Source organism: Delphinus delphis, chromosome 3 (genome assembly GCF_949987515.2).
Source record: "Delphinus delphis chromosome 3, mDelDel1.2, whole genome shotgun sequence".
NCBI classification, from domain to species: domain Eukaryota; kingdom Metazoa; phylum Chordata; class Mammalia; order Artiodactyla; family Delphinidae; genus Delphinus; species Delphinus delphis.
The window spans coordinates 172,639,652-172,659,602 of record NC_082685.1 but is presented as its reverse complement, the minus strand read 5'-3'; the positions used below and the strand labels follow the sequence as shown (position 1 = coordinate 172,659,602).

At 53.9% G+C, this 19,951-nt stretch overlaps 1 protein-coding gene across 1 annotated transcript in view; it reads left to right on the top strand.

The window, feature by feature from the left end:
• AHRR (aryl hydrocarbon receptor repressor) overlaps positions 1-19,951 on the top strand; it is a 69,915-nt gene extending 49,964 nt beyond the window's left edge. Inside the window, exons 5-11 of the mRNA XM_069540616.1 lie at positions 5,244-5,333; positions 11,488-11,617; positions 12,508-12,641; positions 14,221-14,408; positions 16,967-17,028; positions 17,260-17,404; positions 17,824-19,951. Coding sequence (XP_069396717.1) covers positions 5,244-5,333; positions 11,488-11,617; positions 12,508-12,641; positions 14,221-14,408; positions 16,967-17,028; positions 17,260-17,404; positions 17,824-18,817 — 1,743 coding nt within the window. The 3' untranslated portion in view covers positions 18,818-19,951. The remainder of the gene's footprint in view (positions 1-5,243; positions 5,334-11,487; positions 11,618-12,507; positions 12,642-14,220; positions 14,409-16,966; positions 17,029-17,259; positions 17,405-17,823) is intronic.

The following is a 19,951-nucleotide window of genomic DNA, read 5'->3' as shown; positions in this document are numbered from 1 at the left end:
AGACAGACAGAATCTCAGGGGAGAACCATCTGCTGAAAAGCCCGCCTCTGTCTAGTCGTTTGGACGCCGCCGCCTTTCCACCTGTGCTCGCCCCTGCTCTGGGCTTCCCGTCCCAGGCTACGGACGCGCTTGTCTGTTCACGCACCAGCACCCAACGCCTTTAGTTGTGGAGGCCTGATGCTATGTTTTGACAAGAAATAACAGTCTTCCCTAACTTTCTTTTTCAGTGTTTTTGTAACAATTAGTGCGTGTTTACTTTCCGTATTTAGTATCAACTTGCTGGCTCCATAAAAATGTGATACACACTGCACTATATATAAAATAGATAAACCATAAGGGCCTACTGCATAGCACAGGGAACTCTACTCAGTGTCTTGTAATAACCTATACTGGGAAAGAATCCGAAAAAGAGTATATAAAAATATATATAGTGATTCAGATATGTATATATATCTGTACACCTGTACTAACACAATATTGTAAATCAGCTGTAGGTCAATAACGAAGTTTGATACAGACAATATCGCACTCTGTTGAGAACTTCACTTAGGAAGAAAGGGCATCTTTATGATGGTGAGTCACTCAGTCCAAGAGCAAAGGATGTCTTTCCATTTGTTCACATATAATTTTGTGTCTGTTGAGATTTTTTTTTTTTGGTGGTACGCGGGCCTCTCACCGTTGTGGCCTCTCCCGTTGCGGAGCACAGGCTCCGGACGCGCAGGCTCAGCGGCCATGGCTCACGGGCCCAGCCGCTCCGCGGCACGTGGGATCTTCCCGGACCGGGGCACGAACCCGCGTCCCCTGCATCGGCAGGCGGACTCTCAGCCACTGCGCCACCAGGGAGGCCCTGTTGAGATGATTTGACGTTTTCTTTGCATCGATTTTGCACATTTCTTGTTGAGTTTACAAGTCCTGGGTCTTCTTTGTAAATGGGGTTTTAACCACCATGATGTCCTCTGATATGGTCATTTTTCTCATATGTAAAGGTTATTGAATATATATATTTAATTTTATATCCCTGCTGCTTACTGAATTCTTTGAGTTATTTTATCATTGATTCTCTAGGGTTTTCTGAGTAAACCATGGTATCATCTGCAAATAGCCATCGTTTTACTTTCTCAATTCTTATACCTCCCATTGATTTCTCTCTTCTAGTTGCAACAGTTAACACCCCCCAGATACTACAGGACAGGAGTCAGCAAACTCTTTCTTTAAATGGCCAGATGGTGAAATATTTCAGGCTTTGTGGGCCATATCAGCGGTCCCCAACTTTTTCGGCACCAGCGACTGGTTTCATGAAAGACAGCTTTTCCACGGATGGGGTTGGGGGGATATTCAGGCGGGGATGCTAGTGACGGACAGCCATGGGGAGCGGCAGGTGAAGCTTCCCTCACTTGCCCGCTGCGCTCACCTCCTGCTGTGCGGCCTGGGCACTGGGGACCCCTGGGCCATATTGTCTCTGTCGTAACTACTCAGCCTTGCTGTTGTAGTGCAAAAGTGGCTCGAGACAACACGTAAATGAACAGGTGTGGCCGTGTTCTAGTAAAATTTCATTTACAAAACCAGTGGCAGGCTATATGTCGGGGGGTGTAGTTTACACACCCCAGTATGGGATGTCATAGGCATAGTTGCCTTGCTTCCTGATCATACTGGAAACACCTAGAATTTTCCCCCATTAAGTTGCTACCTTGGGAATAACATGGACAGACACACACACACATACAACATGCACACACATGTTACCAGGTTAAGATGTATCCACAATTCCTATTTTCTTGTGTGTTTTTATCAGGAATGAGTGTTGAATTTTGTTGAAAGCTTTTTGCCATCTATAAAGATAATCATAGGGACTTCCCTGGTGGTGCAGCGGTTAAGAATCCGCCTGCCAATGCAGGGGACATGGGTTCAAGCCCTGGTCCGGGAAGATCCCACATGCTGCGCAACAGCTAAGCCCATGCGCCACAACTACTGAGCCTGCGCTTTAGAGCCCACAAGCCACATCTACTGAGCCCGTGTGCTGCAACTACTGAAACCGGCACGCCTAGAGCCCATGCTCTGCAACAAGAGAAACCACCACAATGAGAAGCCTGCGCACCGCAATGAAAAGTTGCCCCAGCTCACCACAACTAGAGAAAGCCCACGCGCAGCAACAAAGACCCAACACAGCCAAAAAAAAAGATAATCATAGGTTTTTCTCCTTAGATCTATAAATGTGGTGTATTATATTAATGAATTTCTTAATATTTCCTGATATCCAACTTTGCATTCCTGGAATAAATTCATTTGGTCATGATGTATACTTTTCTTAATGTGAAATTGAAGTCTGTTTGCTAATATTTTATTTAGCATATTTGCACCAGTAGTCAAAGTAAGCAATTTTATTTTTATTGTATTTTCCTTATCAGAATCAAGTGTCAGCGTTTTACTTCTTAAAAAGAATTAGAAACTTTCCTTCACTTTCTATTTCCGAGACGATTTATGGGGCGTTGGTGTTATCTGATTTTTAAAGATTTGGTAGAATTCCTTTTTAAAACCATCTGGGCCTGGTGCATTATCCTGGGTTAGTTCCTTGATAACTTTATTTCTTCTACGGAAATCGATCTTCTAAGGTTTCTATCTCTAATGGGTCAATTCTGGTAAATTAATTTCTTGAGTATCATTTTCATTATTTCCTCACTATCTTTTTAATGTCTGTAGGATCTGTAATGATGTATTCTTTAAAATCCCTGATGTCCGTAATTTGTATTTTTCTTGATCAATCTTGCTAAGAGTTTATCAATTTTATTAATCTTTTTAAAGAAGCAATTTTTCACTTTGTTGACAATCTTTATCATTTAACTGTTTAAACAATTTTCATTGTTTTTTCTCTTATTTTAAATTCTTCTTTCCCTCTCCTTACATTGTATTGTCTCTGCTTTCTCTAGTTTCTTGAGGAGGGATTACACACTTTGTTCTTTTGAAACAGTCATTGTAAGCTTGCTGGGACTTTATGTTGCCTTTTCTGCTTATATGTAACTTGAAGTTCATCACCTCTCTGTGTTCTCATCATGATGGGGGTGCAGGTTTGTGTAGTTTTACCTATTCTTGTTGTTCTCCATCATCTTTTAGAAGTGTGGGGATTTGAATTTAGGTGGCTGCCTAGAAATCTTCGGTATCAGTCATTTAAAAGCTCTTAGATATTGATATGTATAAACGCTAATAGAAAAATCAGCACATGACATGCGCGGGCAGTTTACCAAAGAAGAAATACAAGTTATCAATGAATGTATGAAATTTTTTCAATCTCATTAATAATCAAAGAAATGAAAATTATAATGATGGTAAGATAATTTATCACATAAAATTGGCAAAGATTAGAAAAAAAGAAAAAGGTATCCAGCATGGTCAAGAATTAAGGGAAATGGGTATTATAATACACTGCTGATAGCTACAAACTTCATAGAAGTTAAAGTCTCTATATGTCTGGGGACTTCCCTGGCGGTCCAGTGGTTAGGACTCCTCGCTTCCACTTCAGGGAGCGCAGGTTCGATCCCTGGTCAGGGAACTAAGAGCCTGCATGCCGTGCGACCAAAAAATTTAAAAAAAAAAAAAAGGTCTCTAAATGTCTGTATGTTAAAGATTCAAATTGAAAAAGTTTGAACACCACTGTCCCGTTGCCTGAACCTCCCTTACCTCCAGCTTCTGTATTGGCCCAGTAGAATCAGACTGTTCCTACCTCATGGAGGTGATGCAGAACTGGATGAGCTGTTCCACATATGGTGCCTGACGCTCCCCAGGACCTACACAGAGTGCACTGCCATTTCCTGTATCAAAGTGATGATGATGATGCCAGAGGAGAGATAGATACAGATAGGCAGGTAGAATGCGCGTTGGCGTGCGCTCTAGTGGCCGCGGTCCCTCGTGCGTCCTCACTAGTGATGGTTCTGGGAAGCCTGTGCAGGAGGGGTTGGAGGGCCTGCTTCTCGAACAAAGAGAGACTTTAAGTTGAGCCCAACACAGCACATGCCACAATAGTTACAGATATAACTGAAATTTAATAATCATAAAAATATTGTGAATAACATACGTGAGTAAATTTAAAATCAAGGTGCAATGAGTGCATTACTGAAAAATATTTTTAAATGCCATAATTGATATAAGAGAAAAATCCTGAATACACTAACAACCATTACATAAACTGACATGGGGCTTCCCTGGTGGCGCAGTGGTTGAGAGTCCGCCTGCCGATGCAGGGAACGCGGGTTCGTGCCCCGGTCCGGGAAGATCCCACATGCCGCGGAGCGGCTGGGTCCGTGAGCCATGGCCGCTGGGCCTGCGCGTCCAGAGCCTGTGCTCCGCAATGGGAGAGGCCACAACAGTGGGAGGCCCACGTACCACACACAAAAATAATAATAAAAAATAAATAAATAAACTGACATGGTACTAAAATCCACCCCCTTTCACTCACCATCTCTCCCAAAATGCACCCAAACTGGAGGATCTTAGAGGTGAGGTGAACCAGACTTTCAAGGAATACATCATTCTCATCATAAATAAGTGGGTCCTGAGAATGAAAAAAGAGGAAAGATTAGGTATACTTGACACCAAAATAAAGAGAGAAGCTTCTAGGCTGGATTTCCTTAAATATAAATGAATATTTTGTAAGTGAAATGAATCAATTCCAAGAGCATATTAAAAATTATGATCAGATAAGGTTTACCGTATGTAGGCAAGAATGATTTCACCATCAGAAAATCTGTCACTGTAACTCACCACATTAATAGATTGAAGAAAATCTATGTGATGATTTCAGTAGATATAGAAATAGCACTTGATGGAGCTCAACATTTTTTCATGATAAAAATTCTTAGAAAAATCAGAACATGGTATAGAGGAGGGTGCATGAATGGGGAAATCCACAAGGTGGCATAAAGGTTCTGTTCTGTTTCAGGTACTGACGTGTCATCTCATGGTGATGGTGTATATTTTATAAAACATGAATTTGATAATCATTAGAAAAAGAAGAACCCTGGTCTTGAGCCTTATAAACCGTGACCAGGTTCCCGTGCCACCTGCTAGCTTGGGACCTCTTGCAAAATGGTCATAAATAAATTAAAAGCGGGCCTTTCTGGAGGTTATGAATACAGACCACAAAACGGGGGAGAAACGGTTGAAAAGCCGAACAGAATCAACGCTTGACTTTTTCATTTTGAGTGATTTCACAAAGGCATCTTGGCGCCAACTCGATGTTTTGTTTCTTCTAGTCCCTGCACGGCTTTGCTCTGGTGGTGAGCGCAGAAGGGATGATATTCTACGCGTCAGCAACGATCGTGGACTATCTGGGCTTCCACCAGGTAAGCACAGCTGCTCTATCTGCTGCGGTTCGGTTCTGTTACCTTGAAAGTACGCGTTGTCTTCAAGGTTTAAAATGTCTCTGAAATCAAGCTGCTTCTTTTTTTATTTTTTTTAAATCATGGAGCTTTTGTCAGATGAGGAGTTGCACACCTAGCTTTGTCTAGGGCCCAGGGTCACAGCGAGAGGCATGACAGTGTCCTGGGCGTCCCCCGTCTAAAGGGCAGCGACTTGTGCTGACTGAGGCCGGGCCTCCCGGGCTCCTCGCCGTGAGAGGCTGGTCAGGGCCAGGGCAGTGGACCTGTCCTCATCTGTGCATTGGTGTCTCAAAGCCCAGACACGAGGTACAGTCAGGACGTAGTGTGTTCTGGAAACGCTCTTGTTGGTGTACAGATAATTCATCTGGAACGTTGCCCCAGGCCAGCCTAGCTTGGATGATTCCAGACCTTGGGGCAGAGCTGGATGGAGTCCCATGCAACACTGGGTCCTAGAAGGGTGGCTCAATGAAAAGTCCCAGGAAAGGAAGAAGGACCTGGCTTGGCCTCCGGGAGGGAAAAGAAGTCTCTCGTGAGAAATCCCAGCCCAAAGTCACCAGCCTGATGGTGCAGCCTCCCGGCTCTGGAACTTCGACGGCTGAGGTCTGAGGACAAGCCGGGCACCACAGTGGCCGCAGCTGCTCTGCCAGGGGCCACCCCCCAGACGCAGCCCTCTGCAGGGAGCTCGCGGTGCGGAGTTATCAACTCGAGGAAGCCACGGGCCATAGGCACTGGCACCCTCCCTGAGGAATTCAAGACAAAAACAGGTGGATTTGCGAGAGAACAAAACAGAACCTGGAGGAACGGAGAACAGTGTGTCTGTCCTCAGGGCCACATCCGGAGGCAGAACCTATGCAGTGATTCGCACGGCTTAATATACAGAATTTACTTACAAACTTACACTAATATAAGTTTAGTGTAAAGAATCATCGCCTAGTGACACAGGATGAGCGAGAAAGGGCTGCAGACACAGTGGGTGCAGAGGGAGCAGTGCCCGCAGGGCGGAGCCCCGGCGCCCGGGAGGAGCACTTTTCGGAGACCACGCCCCCGCCCCACCCCCCGTTGGCTGGGGCGAGGCGGCGGCCCCTGGGGGATGGAGAGTCCCCCCGAGGCGCCCACCCGCTGGGACGCTGGCGAGACTGGGACAGGGGTGCTCGCCTGGAGGTCGTGGACGGCCCCGCGGGGCCGGGGTACCTCTGCCGGCAGAGGGGAAGTATCTGCAGAGCCGGGATCAGAGCCAAGCGAGGGAGCGGGGACAGGCCAGACTGGCGTTAAGAACGAAAATCTCCCTGGATGGGCCGAGCACCAAGGGGGTGCCCGAAGCTGAGGGCAGCGGAAGCCAAGGTGTGAGAGCCCGGTCCCCGACAGGCTGAGAACTGAGCTCCGCCAGAGCCCCTGAGGCCGATGGGGCCCGTGATCTAATTTCCATGAAAATCCTCATTTGAATCGTTTTCGATTCCTCCCGCGCTCGTTTCCAGGTTGACTTTCCCGCCGCCTGGACCCGCACAGAGTGACCGCCAGGCCCTGCCCTGGCCCCGGGACCGCCTGGGCGGCCTCGCGGGCAGCGATCGCGCGGTCACTGCCTGTGGCCCAGGAGCGGGCGGAGGCGCGGCCCCCCGCGGGGGCGTGGCCTCGGGGAGCCGGCTCCGCCCCTTCGAGTCGGGGTCGCCCGACTTCCTCCTCCGCGCGGTGGGGCTGCGAGGCCGCGGCCGGGAGCCCCAGGGCGCTGGGGGCGCTCCTGACGCGGGAGCTGGGCTACCCGGTCCGCCTTGCAGCCGCTGTGCGGAGGCCGCGCTCGCACGAGGTCGGGGGCCGTGGCCGGGGTGCAGGCTCGGGCTCGGGGTCCCCTGGAGCAGCGGCCCCTCCAGGACGGCAGGTGACTCCGCGGGGCCGTGGGCACGAGGGATTCCAGCCCCAAATAGCGAAGCCTTCCACGTGCTCCCCTGGAGGTCGTGTGCAGGATCTGGATCTAGAAAAATGTGGTTCGGTCTGCCTTTTGCGTGCTCAGAATTTCTTTTCGTTCCCATCACTGTCGCCTGAGTTGCTCTGTGAATTCTCCAGACACCCAGAGCCACCTGCCTTTGGCTGTAATTCGAAGGTCTTACCAGCTGGTAGGACCTTCGTGGGAAAAGCCCTGCAGAGGAGACCTGCTTCCAGGTCTGAACTTGCTAACTGGCTCTTCTGGTTTCTTGGAACTTGGTTATTTCCGCTGAAGCGTTAGAAGTGAAAACAAAAAAAAGTTTTGCCTTTTATTATAAATAAATTGTTTCCAAATGCCATTAAATCAGGCCATGCCTCTAGTTTATGCAAAATATTTCATGAACATGTTCGGATTGCTTTGTGCTATTGTAAGCTTCTTGTGCAAAACGCCTTACGAAAAGTCAGGAACCAGGTACTTCCTGGTGCAACCTGAGCGCAGCGTTCCAGCGTCTTGCGCTTAGCGCTCTCTGAGACGAACGGATAGGCTTTAGGTGTATATTTTAGTCGCTGTTGCCGTTTGCTGTTTCAAGATGTTGTCTGTTCTCTCGGAGGTCTGCGGTAGGGGCAGCTCGTCCCCATGTGAACCGGGGCAGATGTGAGGGTCTGTGGAAGGAATCCACGGGTATGGAGAGTGGATATGCGCCCTCTCTGCACAGAAAGTAGAGATGGTTACTGCTGGAACGAGCCGTTTGTGAAAACGGTTGTATCAGTACTTTTATCCTCAACTCCGCCAAGGGTGGTTTAGAGGCAGGATGAAGACCGCCTGACCCAACCAAAGCAGGGCCTGTTTTGTGCTGTTTGAATCATTGTTACCTACTCTCTTCCCTCCTTCTCACGTTTCCCACCATTTATTTTTCTTGACCTCATTTGTAGGAATCAGACCCCAGGAGATTAGGAAGGACGAAGGGCAGCCACACTAGTTGCTACCAACTTGGTTTCCTCACCCCAGATAACTGGTCTTCAAATTCACCTTGGTCAGCGATGTCTCCAAGTCAACCTGCCTCCTGTGCCCGTTAAGCCACAGACCCACACCTTGCGTCCCATTCGTGAATCATCTGAGGTGTGTGGAGACGGCAGACGGGGCAGCAGGGAGGCCCTGGGGTTCTGCGAGGCTTGGGGTCACCTGCTAAAACGCACCAGAGAATAACCTGGATCACAGTGCCTGTATATCAGTTTATGGTGAGGCGTATCCAGCGCTCACAGGTCAGCACAATTGTTTTCCTTTAATCAAAACCGTGGAGGGGAAAATGCCATCCATCAAGGTAGGATGGAAAAACACCAGATTCCTAGGAATGAGTCAAGCAAATGATGTGCAATATCTCCACACAGAATATAAAACATTATTTAAGGAAGTTAAGGAAGATCCAGGTAAATGGAAGGGTATGCCATATCATGGACTGGAGGACTCGATATTATTATCATAAAGACATCAGGTCAAGTTATAGAATGACATTAATTAATAACACTGCCGTAAAAACCGAGCAGCTTCTCTGAGAGGAAACTGACAAGCTAATTGGGAATGCAGAGGGCGGAGCATTCCCATCGGCAGGGCGGTGGGGGGTGTGATTTTCCCTGGGACGTACAACCCCGGAGACAAGACTGCCCGTCGAGCTCAGTGGCTGAGACGTGTGGGGTTGGTGGAAGACGGACAGGTGGACCCACAGGACAGAGCGGAGGTTCAGAGCAGCCACGGGTTTACAGTGAAGCTGGTGCTGCCGAGAGGTGGGCGGGCGCTGGTCTCGTCAGTAAATGGTGCTTCGTGAACTGGATCCACGTGAACAAAATGAGTCTCGACTCCTACCTCACACCGTGCACAGTCAATGTCGGGTGGGTGGTGGAAGCTTCTAGAAGATAACAGGGCAGAGTTAGGAGGTATATGAGGACGGAGTACATAGACAGGACAAAAACTCTAAAACCCTGTCCATGAGGAGAGATTGATGAATCAGGCTGTGCCAGACCCATTAAGAGAGCAGCAGGGGAGGCCAGGGAGTGGAGAAGAGTTTTGCAAAGGAATCCACCCAAGAAAGGACTCCTGTCCAGAAGGATGAAGAGCGCTGACAAACCGGCAAGACAGCTTGACGGAAATCCATGGGAAAGACAGAAGCGAGCAACACGCACACACACACACACGTCTAAAAACCAATAAACATGTGGGAAGATGTTCAATTTCATTAGTCTTCATGACGTGCTAATTAAAACCATCAAAAGAAACCATGATGCATCCACCACCGTAGCTCAAAAAAAGAAAAAGCGTTGAAAATACCAAAGGTTGGCCAGAACATAAAGCAACTGGAGCTCCACACACTGCCACGACGGAAGTGCGTATTCGTGTGCTCACTTTGGACGGCCGTTCGGCCTTTTCCACTAAAGCGGAGGCTCTGCTCACTCCGTGACCCATTCATTCCACTCCTGGGTGTGCATCCAACAGAAACGCCCTCGAAGACACAGCAGCAGCCTCTGTAACAGGCTCAGACGGGAAATAACTCAGAGGGCCCAGCAGTGAGAGGACTAATCAGTGTGGTATGTTCTGACAGTGGAGTACCACACGATGGTGGGGCTGAAACACCGCCGTCACACGCAACTGTGATGTGACACAGAGGTCACAGCGCTCCATTTACATCCAGTATCAGCCGGCAGTGCGGGGTTCTGCGCCACGACCGCCTCTGGGGAGGGTGGAGGGAAGGGGTTCTGAGATGCTGTAGGGGTCCTGATTCCCGACTGGGTGGTGAAGCTGCGTGTTTATGACGTGGGCACTTTTCAGCCTATGCGTTACGCCTGAATCACAAAAGCGTGTTAGGAAAGCATGGCTATGGGATGTGCCCTTGTAACCATAGAGCTACCAGGTGAGGTGGGAGCCTCTGGTGAGAGGGAGCCTCCAGGTGAGGCTGCCAGCTGCCAGGCGGGTGAGAACCAGAAGGTGCGGCAGGTGCCACCAGGTCTCAGCAGGAGGGAAAGTCAGGTGTGCCCACGTCCACCATGAGTTGGTCCCCAGTCGCGCCAGACTCCCTGACGCTGGATAGCACTGACCGAGGACCACCGTCATTTCTGACCTCAGGGTCCTGTCGTTCCTGTGAAAACAGTGTCTTGGGCTGGGGGGCGCACAGGGGATAGAGTCCGGCCTTCGAGTTACGATCATACTCATTTTCTGCCTTTCTGAGGCTACCCGTCTGATGTCCGGGGGCCAGTTACAGGAGGACCTGTGGAGCGATGCGGCACCCCATCCACTCTGCGTGGGGTTACCTGTTACCTTCTAAGGAGGTAACGTCATTTGTGAAGTCTTCATCCTTCAGGCACTTTTCCTCCATCTAGTGTTGCAGGGATCCAGTTGAGAAATGATGGCAACTCAGAAATGGACCAGTCGAAGAGGTCACAGACAGCACCTGGCGGGCTGGGCTCCCAGGCGGGTAATGAGTGATGCCCTTCAGTTAAGAGAGGGTAGTGGGGAGACGTGCTCCAGGCTCGTCATCTGTCGACACTCTGCGGACGTTTTTGCCGACAACAGCAACCGTTGAGTCTAATGAAGCCAGTCTTCGTAGCCCGTGGCAGTGGCCTTTGTGCCCCAGACCGCAGTTTCCCAGCATGGACCTGGGGGTGGGCCTCTGCGTTCGGGGCCCGAGCAGGTGGGAGGATCCAGCACCAGAGAGAGGGCTGTGGACTGGTGGGTCCTTGCGGCGTCCTACCGGGGGTGGTGGTGGTCAGGACTGGAGGTGCTGGCCTGGCCCCCATCTCACCTGGTGGCCCCCAGCTCACTTCACAGGGATGCTTTCTTAATTAACTTTTGTGATTCAAGTATAACAGGCTGGAAGGTGACCAAACACAAACGCACAGCTTGGTGAGGTTGGAGTCAACTTGGAAAAGTGGGTATCTTGACCCCAAGCGACGTTTGGTCTCTGAGTCCCCGACCTGCCTCTGAAGGCACCGCCTGGCCTGGGGGGCACCCGCAGTGTGCCCGGCTCTGCGCCTCGTGAGCCGGGTGCCTAGTGTCCAGGCCCTGTGGTCACGTCCTCCGGGGAGGGACTTGCTCTTCACAGGTGTGACTTGCCTTTGACAGATGGGGGAGCATTTTTGCCGTTATTGACACTGGAATAAAGTGTGGCGATTCACTCAGGGTAAGGCTAAGATGACTGTTGCCATGTTCCAGACGGACGTGATGCACCAGAACATCTACGACTACATCCACGTGGACGACCGCCAGGACTTCTGCCGGCAGCTGCACTGGGCCATGGACCCTCCCCAGGCTGGGTGTGGGCAGAACCTGCTCTCAGAGACAGGTGGGTCTTGGGGGCCCTGGTCCAACTCAGACACGGATCACCCCCTTTCCTTCCCATCCAGTTGGTGCAGTGTGGATGCCCCCTCCTCGGAGACCTCGTCCCGTGCCCCGCCCCGCCCTCCTCCAGCCCCGCGTGGCTCCCTGGCTCCCGAGTGCCCCTGCATCTTGGGCTGCTGCTCTGTGCCCCCCGGGGCGTGGCGTGAGGCCGAGAAGCCACGGTACTTGTCTCTGGTTTTGCAAACTCCCCCTCAGACGCACGTCTTCCAGGAAATTCCTTCCACTCACTTTAGATTTACCAGAAAAAATCCCCCAGAGACTGTTGTCTGTTCAGGGACGTTGCCCCCTGGGAGCGAGAGCCCCTACAAAGTCCCGGATCCGTGGCCCCTGCCCACGGGACGCACCGGGCAGGCATCCAAGTGCCCAAGAGACTGCAGAGCCGACGGGAGCTCGAGGGGAAGGGCGGCGTTCATCTGGGGTCCAGAGCGGGGGGAGGGAGTGCTGGCTCTCCCACACGTCTCCCCACGAGCAGTCCGTGATTCAGGAGGACTTTGCAGCACACCTTCACGCAGCGGCACGAGTTACCCTGTAAAGTTAGAGAAAAGTGCAACCCCCGGGTGCCGACACAGTTTTATAGAGCTCAGAACCAAAAACCCTGAACTGGTCAACAGTCTCACGTGTGTTCGTCACACACGCGGTTGTACCAAAATGCCGTTTTCGAGGGCAAAGACCTGACTTGGTCAGGGCGGGAGGGGTGCTCAGGGACAGGTGTCAGTTCGGGGCAGGCGTGTGTGTTAGGCGCTGATAGCTCGCTGTTACATTACGAACTTGCTTATCAGAGTGTGTTTCCGGTTTCTCCCTGACCACCACCGCCTGTGCCAACGCGGCCAGGAGAGGACGCCGTCCTGGGGAGGCTGCTCCGGGCCCAGGAGGGGGCCGCGGGCTGGCCCACCGAGTACTCGGCCTTCCTGACGCGGTGCTTCATTTGCCGCGTCCGCTGCCTGCTGGACAGCACCTCGGGCTTCCTGGTGAGTGAGCGGCTGCTGGGCGGGAGAAGCCAGGGGCCGGGGTGCTGGCGGCACGCACGCGGGCTCCGGCCTTGATGTGGCAAGGCTGCGTGACGGCGGCGGGTGAGTGAGAATGAAGTGGGAGGTCCGCTGGGGCGGATGAAGCACGGGCAACCCCCTGCACCCCGCTGCTCATCTCTTATTCAGGCAGTCAGCTGGTTGTCCAGAAAGTCTTTTGTCCTGATCATACTTTGTTCTCAGTTCTGTGGGAAACTAAGATAGTTTTCCCTCTGCGTGGATGTAGGTAGATTTTACTGTACAGTGAGGCAGAGATCAAAACCTAAGCTGAAGTGAAGCTGTGTCAGAAGCACCGAGTAGAGGAAACAAGCAAAAGAAATCAGTTTGCAAAGTGTCTCATCGTACTTTACTGCGAGGCGGGTCACTGCACGTGCACGTGCGGGAAAGGGGTCCGGCACGGGCAGCGGAGCGCCGAGGACAGGGCAGTGGGCAGCGGCATCACGTGGCCTCCGGGCTCACCACAGCTACTCCTGAGCCTGTGCAGAGCCTGTCCACACCCGGCAGGTGGGGCTGCCCACGGGAGCCCGTTGTCGAAACTTCAGGAATATAGAGATCTAGCTGATAGTAGCTTGGCAGCTCGAAATCAGCCATGGTGGGCATTTTTACACCGAAGAAATCGTCAAAAACTAAAAGTCAGGGCTTTTTCCCTCTGGAGAGCTGGATGTTAAAGATGTCCCAGCACCGCTGCCCTGACTGCGCCACCAAGCATGTGACCGTCACAGAGCAGGTGCTCTGCAAGCATTTGTTCACCCAATAAAGTCATAGACAAATGGAGGGATGGACAGATGGATGGGTGAATGAAGGGATGGTGGATGGAGGGAGAGATGGATGGACAGATGGAAGGATGGAGGGAGGGGCGAATGGACAGACGAGGGATAGGGAAAGAGTGCAGCCATCCTGTGGGCTTATTCCTCCATCCAGGGCTGGGGCACCCTGAAGTCACCTGTGAACTAACTCAATTATAGATCAACTCTTCCATAATAGCGAGATCTTTTATTTTCTTTTATCACAAACTCCAGAGTTACTTTCTGGCTTTTTAACTCGCACCACGTGCGCTCCGGATAAACAACTCAAGTTGTCCCTAAGTTTTATCACCATGAATGACAATTGTCAATGAATGACAATTTGGAAGTGGACGGTTAATGCAGAACAGTCCTCAGAGATGATCTGCTCCAGCAAGTCCTCCTGGGGGGCTGCCTGGTGGCTCCGGCCAAGTCCATGTACATTCACACCCCCGAGTGAGGGCTCGCACACCCTGACACCCATGAGGGCACACGTGAGAACACACTGGAAGGTTAGAGGATGTTACGGGGATGCTAGCGAAACCCCGAGTCATTCAAAGGCGGTAGGGAGCGCCTGTCCCAAGGGCCAGCGTGGAAGGCGCGTTGGTTCATGGCTCCTCAGAGACCCGGGATCAGAGCTCTCTGGCTTTCTGTCCCCGGGAATGTGAGCTCCACGGCCTTTGACCGCGTCGATGATTCACTCTGTGAACATGCCTTCGCTTCTGTCTTTGAAACACCAGACGATGCAGTTTCAAGGGAAACTAAAATTCCTGTTCGGGCAGAAGAGGAGGGCCCCGTCGGGAGCCGCCCTGCCCCCTCGGCTCTCCCTGTTCTGCGTCGTGGCGCCCCTGCCTACTGCGGTGAAGATGCAGAGTGTGTGTCTGAGGGCGAAGCACAGGGTGGACGCCTCGGCCACGCCGGACACAAAGTGAGTCAGAGCCCCCAGCAGCCGCGGTCCCATCCTGGTGGTTCAAACGCAGCGTCTCCACCCTTAGTATCTTCTGTCTACCCCTCCTTCATTTCCAGCAAGGAATGTAATGAGAAGCTTGTTGTTGTTGAAGTTACTACATCACGTAGGAAGCAGCTATTTTCAGCAAACCTGTAGAAAAAAGAAAACCTTTCACTGATACTTGTGGACTGTGGCACAAACACTGCTGCATCTCTTCATGCCTAAGCCCTCCACTTACCTGGGCCCGTGTCCCCCGTGCGGGACGGGAGGCCGGACCGCAGCCTCCCTGCCTCTCTCTGCGTGCCCTCCCTCAACACCAGGCCCACCGCTGGGGCACACGCTGCAGACAGGCGTCCCGCACACATCGCGCCACCCCGCGACTTCTTGGCTCTCCAGAGTTAGGTTTTCTGGGAGATTCCTGTCTGTAATTCTAGGGATGGGCTAGGTCTGTGTTGCATGGGTCAGGTTCTGGGAGAGATTAAGATGCTGTGCGCGTGCAAACCGTGTTTCCCGTGGTGCGAGGGAGACCCCGGGGAAGAGGAGAGGCGTCTGAGGTCTGCCTTTCTTCTTCCTCAACACCCTCCCCTGTGCCGCGACCAGGGGCAGAATGTCAGGAGACCTGAGTCTGCAACCCGCTTCTTTGTCCTTCCTCAGTGCCCAGGTTCCCCTTTGGCCCCGGCGCCCGCTCCGATGGCCGGGCTCTGAGCCCCCTGCGTCCCCACTCCTGCCCCGGGTTTGCAGGCGGAGCCGCGTCTGCACGGCCTCTGGGTCTCGCACGCGCCGGCTCGTTAAGACAGCAGTTTTCTGGAGCATTTAAAAATTAAATACACATGCCTTCTTTTTTACAAAGGCAGAAGATGTTGTAATATAGGAGGAAGGAAAAACAGAATGCCCGCGGGGAAAAACTCTAAAAATAACTTTTGAAGCAACTAAAACGTGAGGTGCGACAAAGCACGTCGATTACGCTCGACCACACCTACGCGTGTGTTGCCGGCGAGACGGCTCTGCCGCACCCGCTTGCTCCCCACCACCTGGGCTAACGCTGGGGAGAAATACCCTCCACCTGCCTTTGCCGTCTCAGAGTTCTCTGCTTTCGAGCTCTCTGGCTTGATGATGGTAACTGGGCCCCACACGATGAGCTCTTCTCTTCTGTATGTTTCCCCAGCCGTACAAACGAGATGGAGGGAAAATCGTCCCCTCCTATCGCTTTTCCTAGAGGCCCTGCTGCCCCCCGGCGGCCACGCGGGGAAGCGCAGGTGTGCGGACGGCACCCCCAGCCGGGGCCGCGCAGGAGCCCTGAGCCTGGGGCGGTGGGTGCGGGCTCCCCGGCTCACCTGCCACTGCCCTGGGCGGCGTGGACACCTGGACGTCCCTCGGAGGTCTGGCGAGGGTCTGTGCGGTGAGGGTTAGGATGCTGCCCACAGAGTGACCGTGCAACGAGTACTAGACACACATTGTACAGAACATCATTAAAACTCGAAGAGAGGACGAGCCAGCCAACATTTTAGGAAAGAAGCAAATAGCCTCTCTCGACTTCAGGTTTTCTGGAGCTGAATTCGGCTCTGACCTGAATTCGTAACCGGCCTCGGTGCCTGCGTCATGCCCGTTCCCTTCTGAGCTCAGAGGCTGTGAGGAACTAACCCGGGAGCCCGAGGCCCAGGAGGGTTGCTCCGGAAGGGACGTCGTGGTCGCTGGAAGGCATTTCAGGTCCTTCACAATTTTTCCTGAACGGGACTTTGTGATACCCCCTCACACCTAAATGTTCACAGGCTCTGTGTGTGTGGTCTGCACCCCGCTAAGGGTGACACTCCAACCTCATGTCTCTGTCTCCATCTCTGTCTCCGTCTCCACCTCTGTCTCTGGCTCTGTCTCTGGCTCTGGCTCCTACACAGACGCCCAGAAGATGGAGAGGTAGGGCCAACTGCAGTGCAGGAAGCTCTGGCTTGTGGCGCCGGTCGGACGGGGTTTGAATCCCATTCTCGTACCTGCTATAGGGGCAGCTTTAGGCAAATCACTTAACACCCGTGAGCCTTGTTTTTGCTTTTGAAATATGAAGAAAATATGATCTCCCAGGATAAGTTGCACATTGCCTTAGGATCTAAGATTACAAGATCTGTGAGACGTGTGTGTGTGTGTGTGTGTGTGTGTGTACACACTCCCCTGGGGCGATGGCTCAGTATCACTAACTTAGTACTCATGATGACTTTGTAAACTACCGCAAATAACTACTGCAAATCAGAGGAATCTGTATTTCCATTCTGACCACGCAGAAGAAAACAAATGCACTGAAAGTCATCTTAGGCGTATGTCTGCTTTCTGAAGGAAATTCATTAGTGCTTCATTGGCCTGAAAGGTGATGAGAATTGGAATTTTCAGCAAACCTGTAACTGGGAAAGGCTTTACAATCTATACAGGCTTAAAAAATGTGAGTCATTGTACCTTCTGCTCTTGGGTGTGACAACAACACGGGTCGTGTTGTCATTTCTGCCCTCACACACGTTTCATCTGCGTGTTTTGCTGTTTCCTGTCCTTCGCAGAGCAAAAGCTGCCTCAAGTCTCTGTGAACCAGAATTGCACGGAAAACCCAGTTACTTAGCAGGTACTTGTTAAATTCTCCACCTCGTCTTTTTGAAATGGGTAGAATGACCGTGCCCCTGGAGACATGCTGCGTTCTGTGGCGATGCAGCCTGGAGGGCTGGGCGGGAGGACGGAGGGTGCCCGGCGCCTCGGGCGTCGCGGGGAAGCCATGCGTCATGCGTGGCTGGCGCTGAGGATGAGGCCTCGCCCAGCCCAGGCGCGGCTCACCCCCCCCTTTTCTGAATCCTGGCAGGGAGGGGCAGCGGAGGAAACGGCCTGTCTGTGTTCAGGAGGCCCGCAGACGCCTGCCACTGGGGCCGGCTGGCAACCCGGGGCCCCTGCCTGTGCCTGCGGGGCGGCCACGACCTCCTCCACCCCCACCCCGAGGGGGCCGCAGGGTAAGTGGCTGAGGCACGGCGTCGGCGGTCTTGACCACGGGGCTGACCCTCTCTCAGTGGGATGTGGGGATGCACAGAGGGTGCCCACACCCACTCCTCACCCTGGAGGGGTCGTCATCACTCACGTGGGGACCACGGCCGTGGCTCTGCCCATGGTTTGGACCCCCGGGTGACGCCCGGCCTCCGTGCTCACCTTTGCTCAGAAACCCTCTTCCCTCCCAGGCCCCACCTGCCCTCGCCTCTGGGTGCGGGGGAGGCCATGGGAAGGCCCGTTCAGGAGGGGCGGAGGCTGGCCCACTGTCACAGTGCCACAGGCAGCGCAGAGCAGCCCCGGCAGGTGGCCGGCACCATCGTGATGCAGGGCCTCCCCTTGGGCCCCCGCTACCCCTGCTCTGTCTGACGGGCGTCTCTTCCCGCAGGGATGGGCGAGGAGAGGAACTGGGGGGGTTGCCGAGGGGCCCCTCCTGCCCAAGGGAGCGGAGGGACGTCCCCCCGTACAGCTGCCACCTCGAGGCACAGGGACCCTCGAAGCACCTGAACTGGACGCCGGGGAGACACGGTCAGGACGGCGGCACCAAGCTGAAGCTGGAGCCCGGCAAGGGTGACCCATTCCCCGCCGCGCAGGCCCGTGGCGCCTGCCTGCCCTACCCGGGCACCCAGGGCACTGTCCGCGCCGTCAGGAGCTCACCTGGCTCTCACCAGCCAAAGCCTCCCCCCGGGCCCTGCGCCAGCCGGACCAGCACAGGCTTGCGGGACGGCCACCAGGGCCAGGCTCCCCTACCCACCAGCTGCCCCTTCCCTCAGGGGAGCCTGGAGGACGGGCTTCCTCGGCCAGGAGGGCAGCGTCTCCCCACGGGGTGCTATCCCACCGAGGACAAGCTTCGAGGCATCCCAATGCCCCCGGGAGCCCCGTGTAACCCCATGTTGTCACTCGATGTGCCCATCAAGATGGAGAGCGAATCCGGGTCCGAGGATGCGGCGGATGGCTACTGTGTGTCCCCGAGCCAGGCGTGGCTGGGGGCCAGCGACGTGGCCAAGAGACAGCTGGTCACTTTCCCTACCAGGATGCACCTGAAGATGGAGCCGGACTCCAGGCACCCCCTCTACAGCCCACCCCTGGGGCCCGGCCTGCTGGGGCCCCACCCCAGGCCCGGCAGGGAGCTGGCCCCGTTGCACCCCGCACACTGCGCCTGCCTGGAGCCTCCACCCCGCCTCTGTGCTGGGGGCCACCAACCCCCCAGCCTGGGCTGTGACTGCCAGGCTCCCGGGCCTGTGCCTGTAGTCAAGCTTGAGCCCCTGGACTCGCCCCCGTGGGCCGCTCACGGCCAGGGCGGGGCGCCCGGCATGCTCCCCAGGAGCACCTTGGCGACACGGATGCCACCCAGAGACCCCGAGTGCACGTTCCTGCCGTAGAGCAGGCGTCTGCAAAGGCTGACGTCCGTCCCTCGGCCGGCCGGGATGGCAGTGCAGGGGCGGAGACTTTCCTGAGGGAGGCGCGTGCAATAGCAGATCCTGTGTCTCGTCCAAAGCCACTGAGGTTCTTAAATGCAGAGCGGTCTCATGTCTGCTCAAGCGTGACAGTATTGCCCTCTAAGGGGACACGGTTTCTCAGAAAGAGGCCGGAGTGAGCTGGGCCGCCTGGCCGGGCAGCACTCGGCGCTCCGAGAGGCGCAGCAAGCGGGGGCAGGCGACCGGCGACCTGGCCTGACCGCAGCCCCCAGCGCCCCCCCTTCCCGGCTTCCCCGACGCCGCCTCCGGCGAGTGGACCTCGGGGAGCAGCCTCACCCTGGGGGTCCCACTGCCGAGACAGCAAGTTGGGAATCAAGCCTGTTGAGCGGCAGGTGACCACTTGCCCGATCCTGGGCGGAGTCCAGAAGCTCCAGGCGGAAGAGGCTGTCAGCACCCGGCCGGCAGTTCACCACGACGACGTGCGTGTGCCTGAGGCGCTGGCGCAGGCTGAGGCCGGCCCGCGGGAGGATTGGCCTGATCCCACCCTGTTCCTCCTTCCGCGAGCGTCTTGGTGTTGTCAGGGGGCCCCTGAAGGTGGTTCTTGCTCATCTGCCTCTCACCGCATCACGCAACCTAGTTTACAGGGTCTGGATTTGCAAGTCTAGAGAAGTACAAGATGTAGGGAGAGGAACGAGTTAGTCCAGTCGTCCAGCTGCCTTGCTGACTCTCTAGAGGTTTTTAAATGAGACGCCAATCACCATCCTAGGAGGAGCTATTAGAGACGAGACAGACAGGTGATGCTTTACAAAAACGAAAACATTGTGGGGACTTCGCTGGCGGTCCAGTGGTTACGACTCCGTGCTTCAAACGCAGGGGCGCAGGTTTGCTCCCTGGTCGGGGAACTGAGATCCTACATGCTGTGCGGTGCAGCCAAAAAAAAAAAGAAAAAGAAAAAATTGTGAAGGTAACACATTCTGAACGCAGGAAATTAGGGTGCAAAGAATAAATCGGAAAGTGCAGGTCACCTGCAATCACCAGGGGTGGCTCGTGGCTCAGGGCGAAGTTCACCGTGCCTTCCGGGGTGACCCCACGCCACGG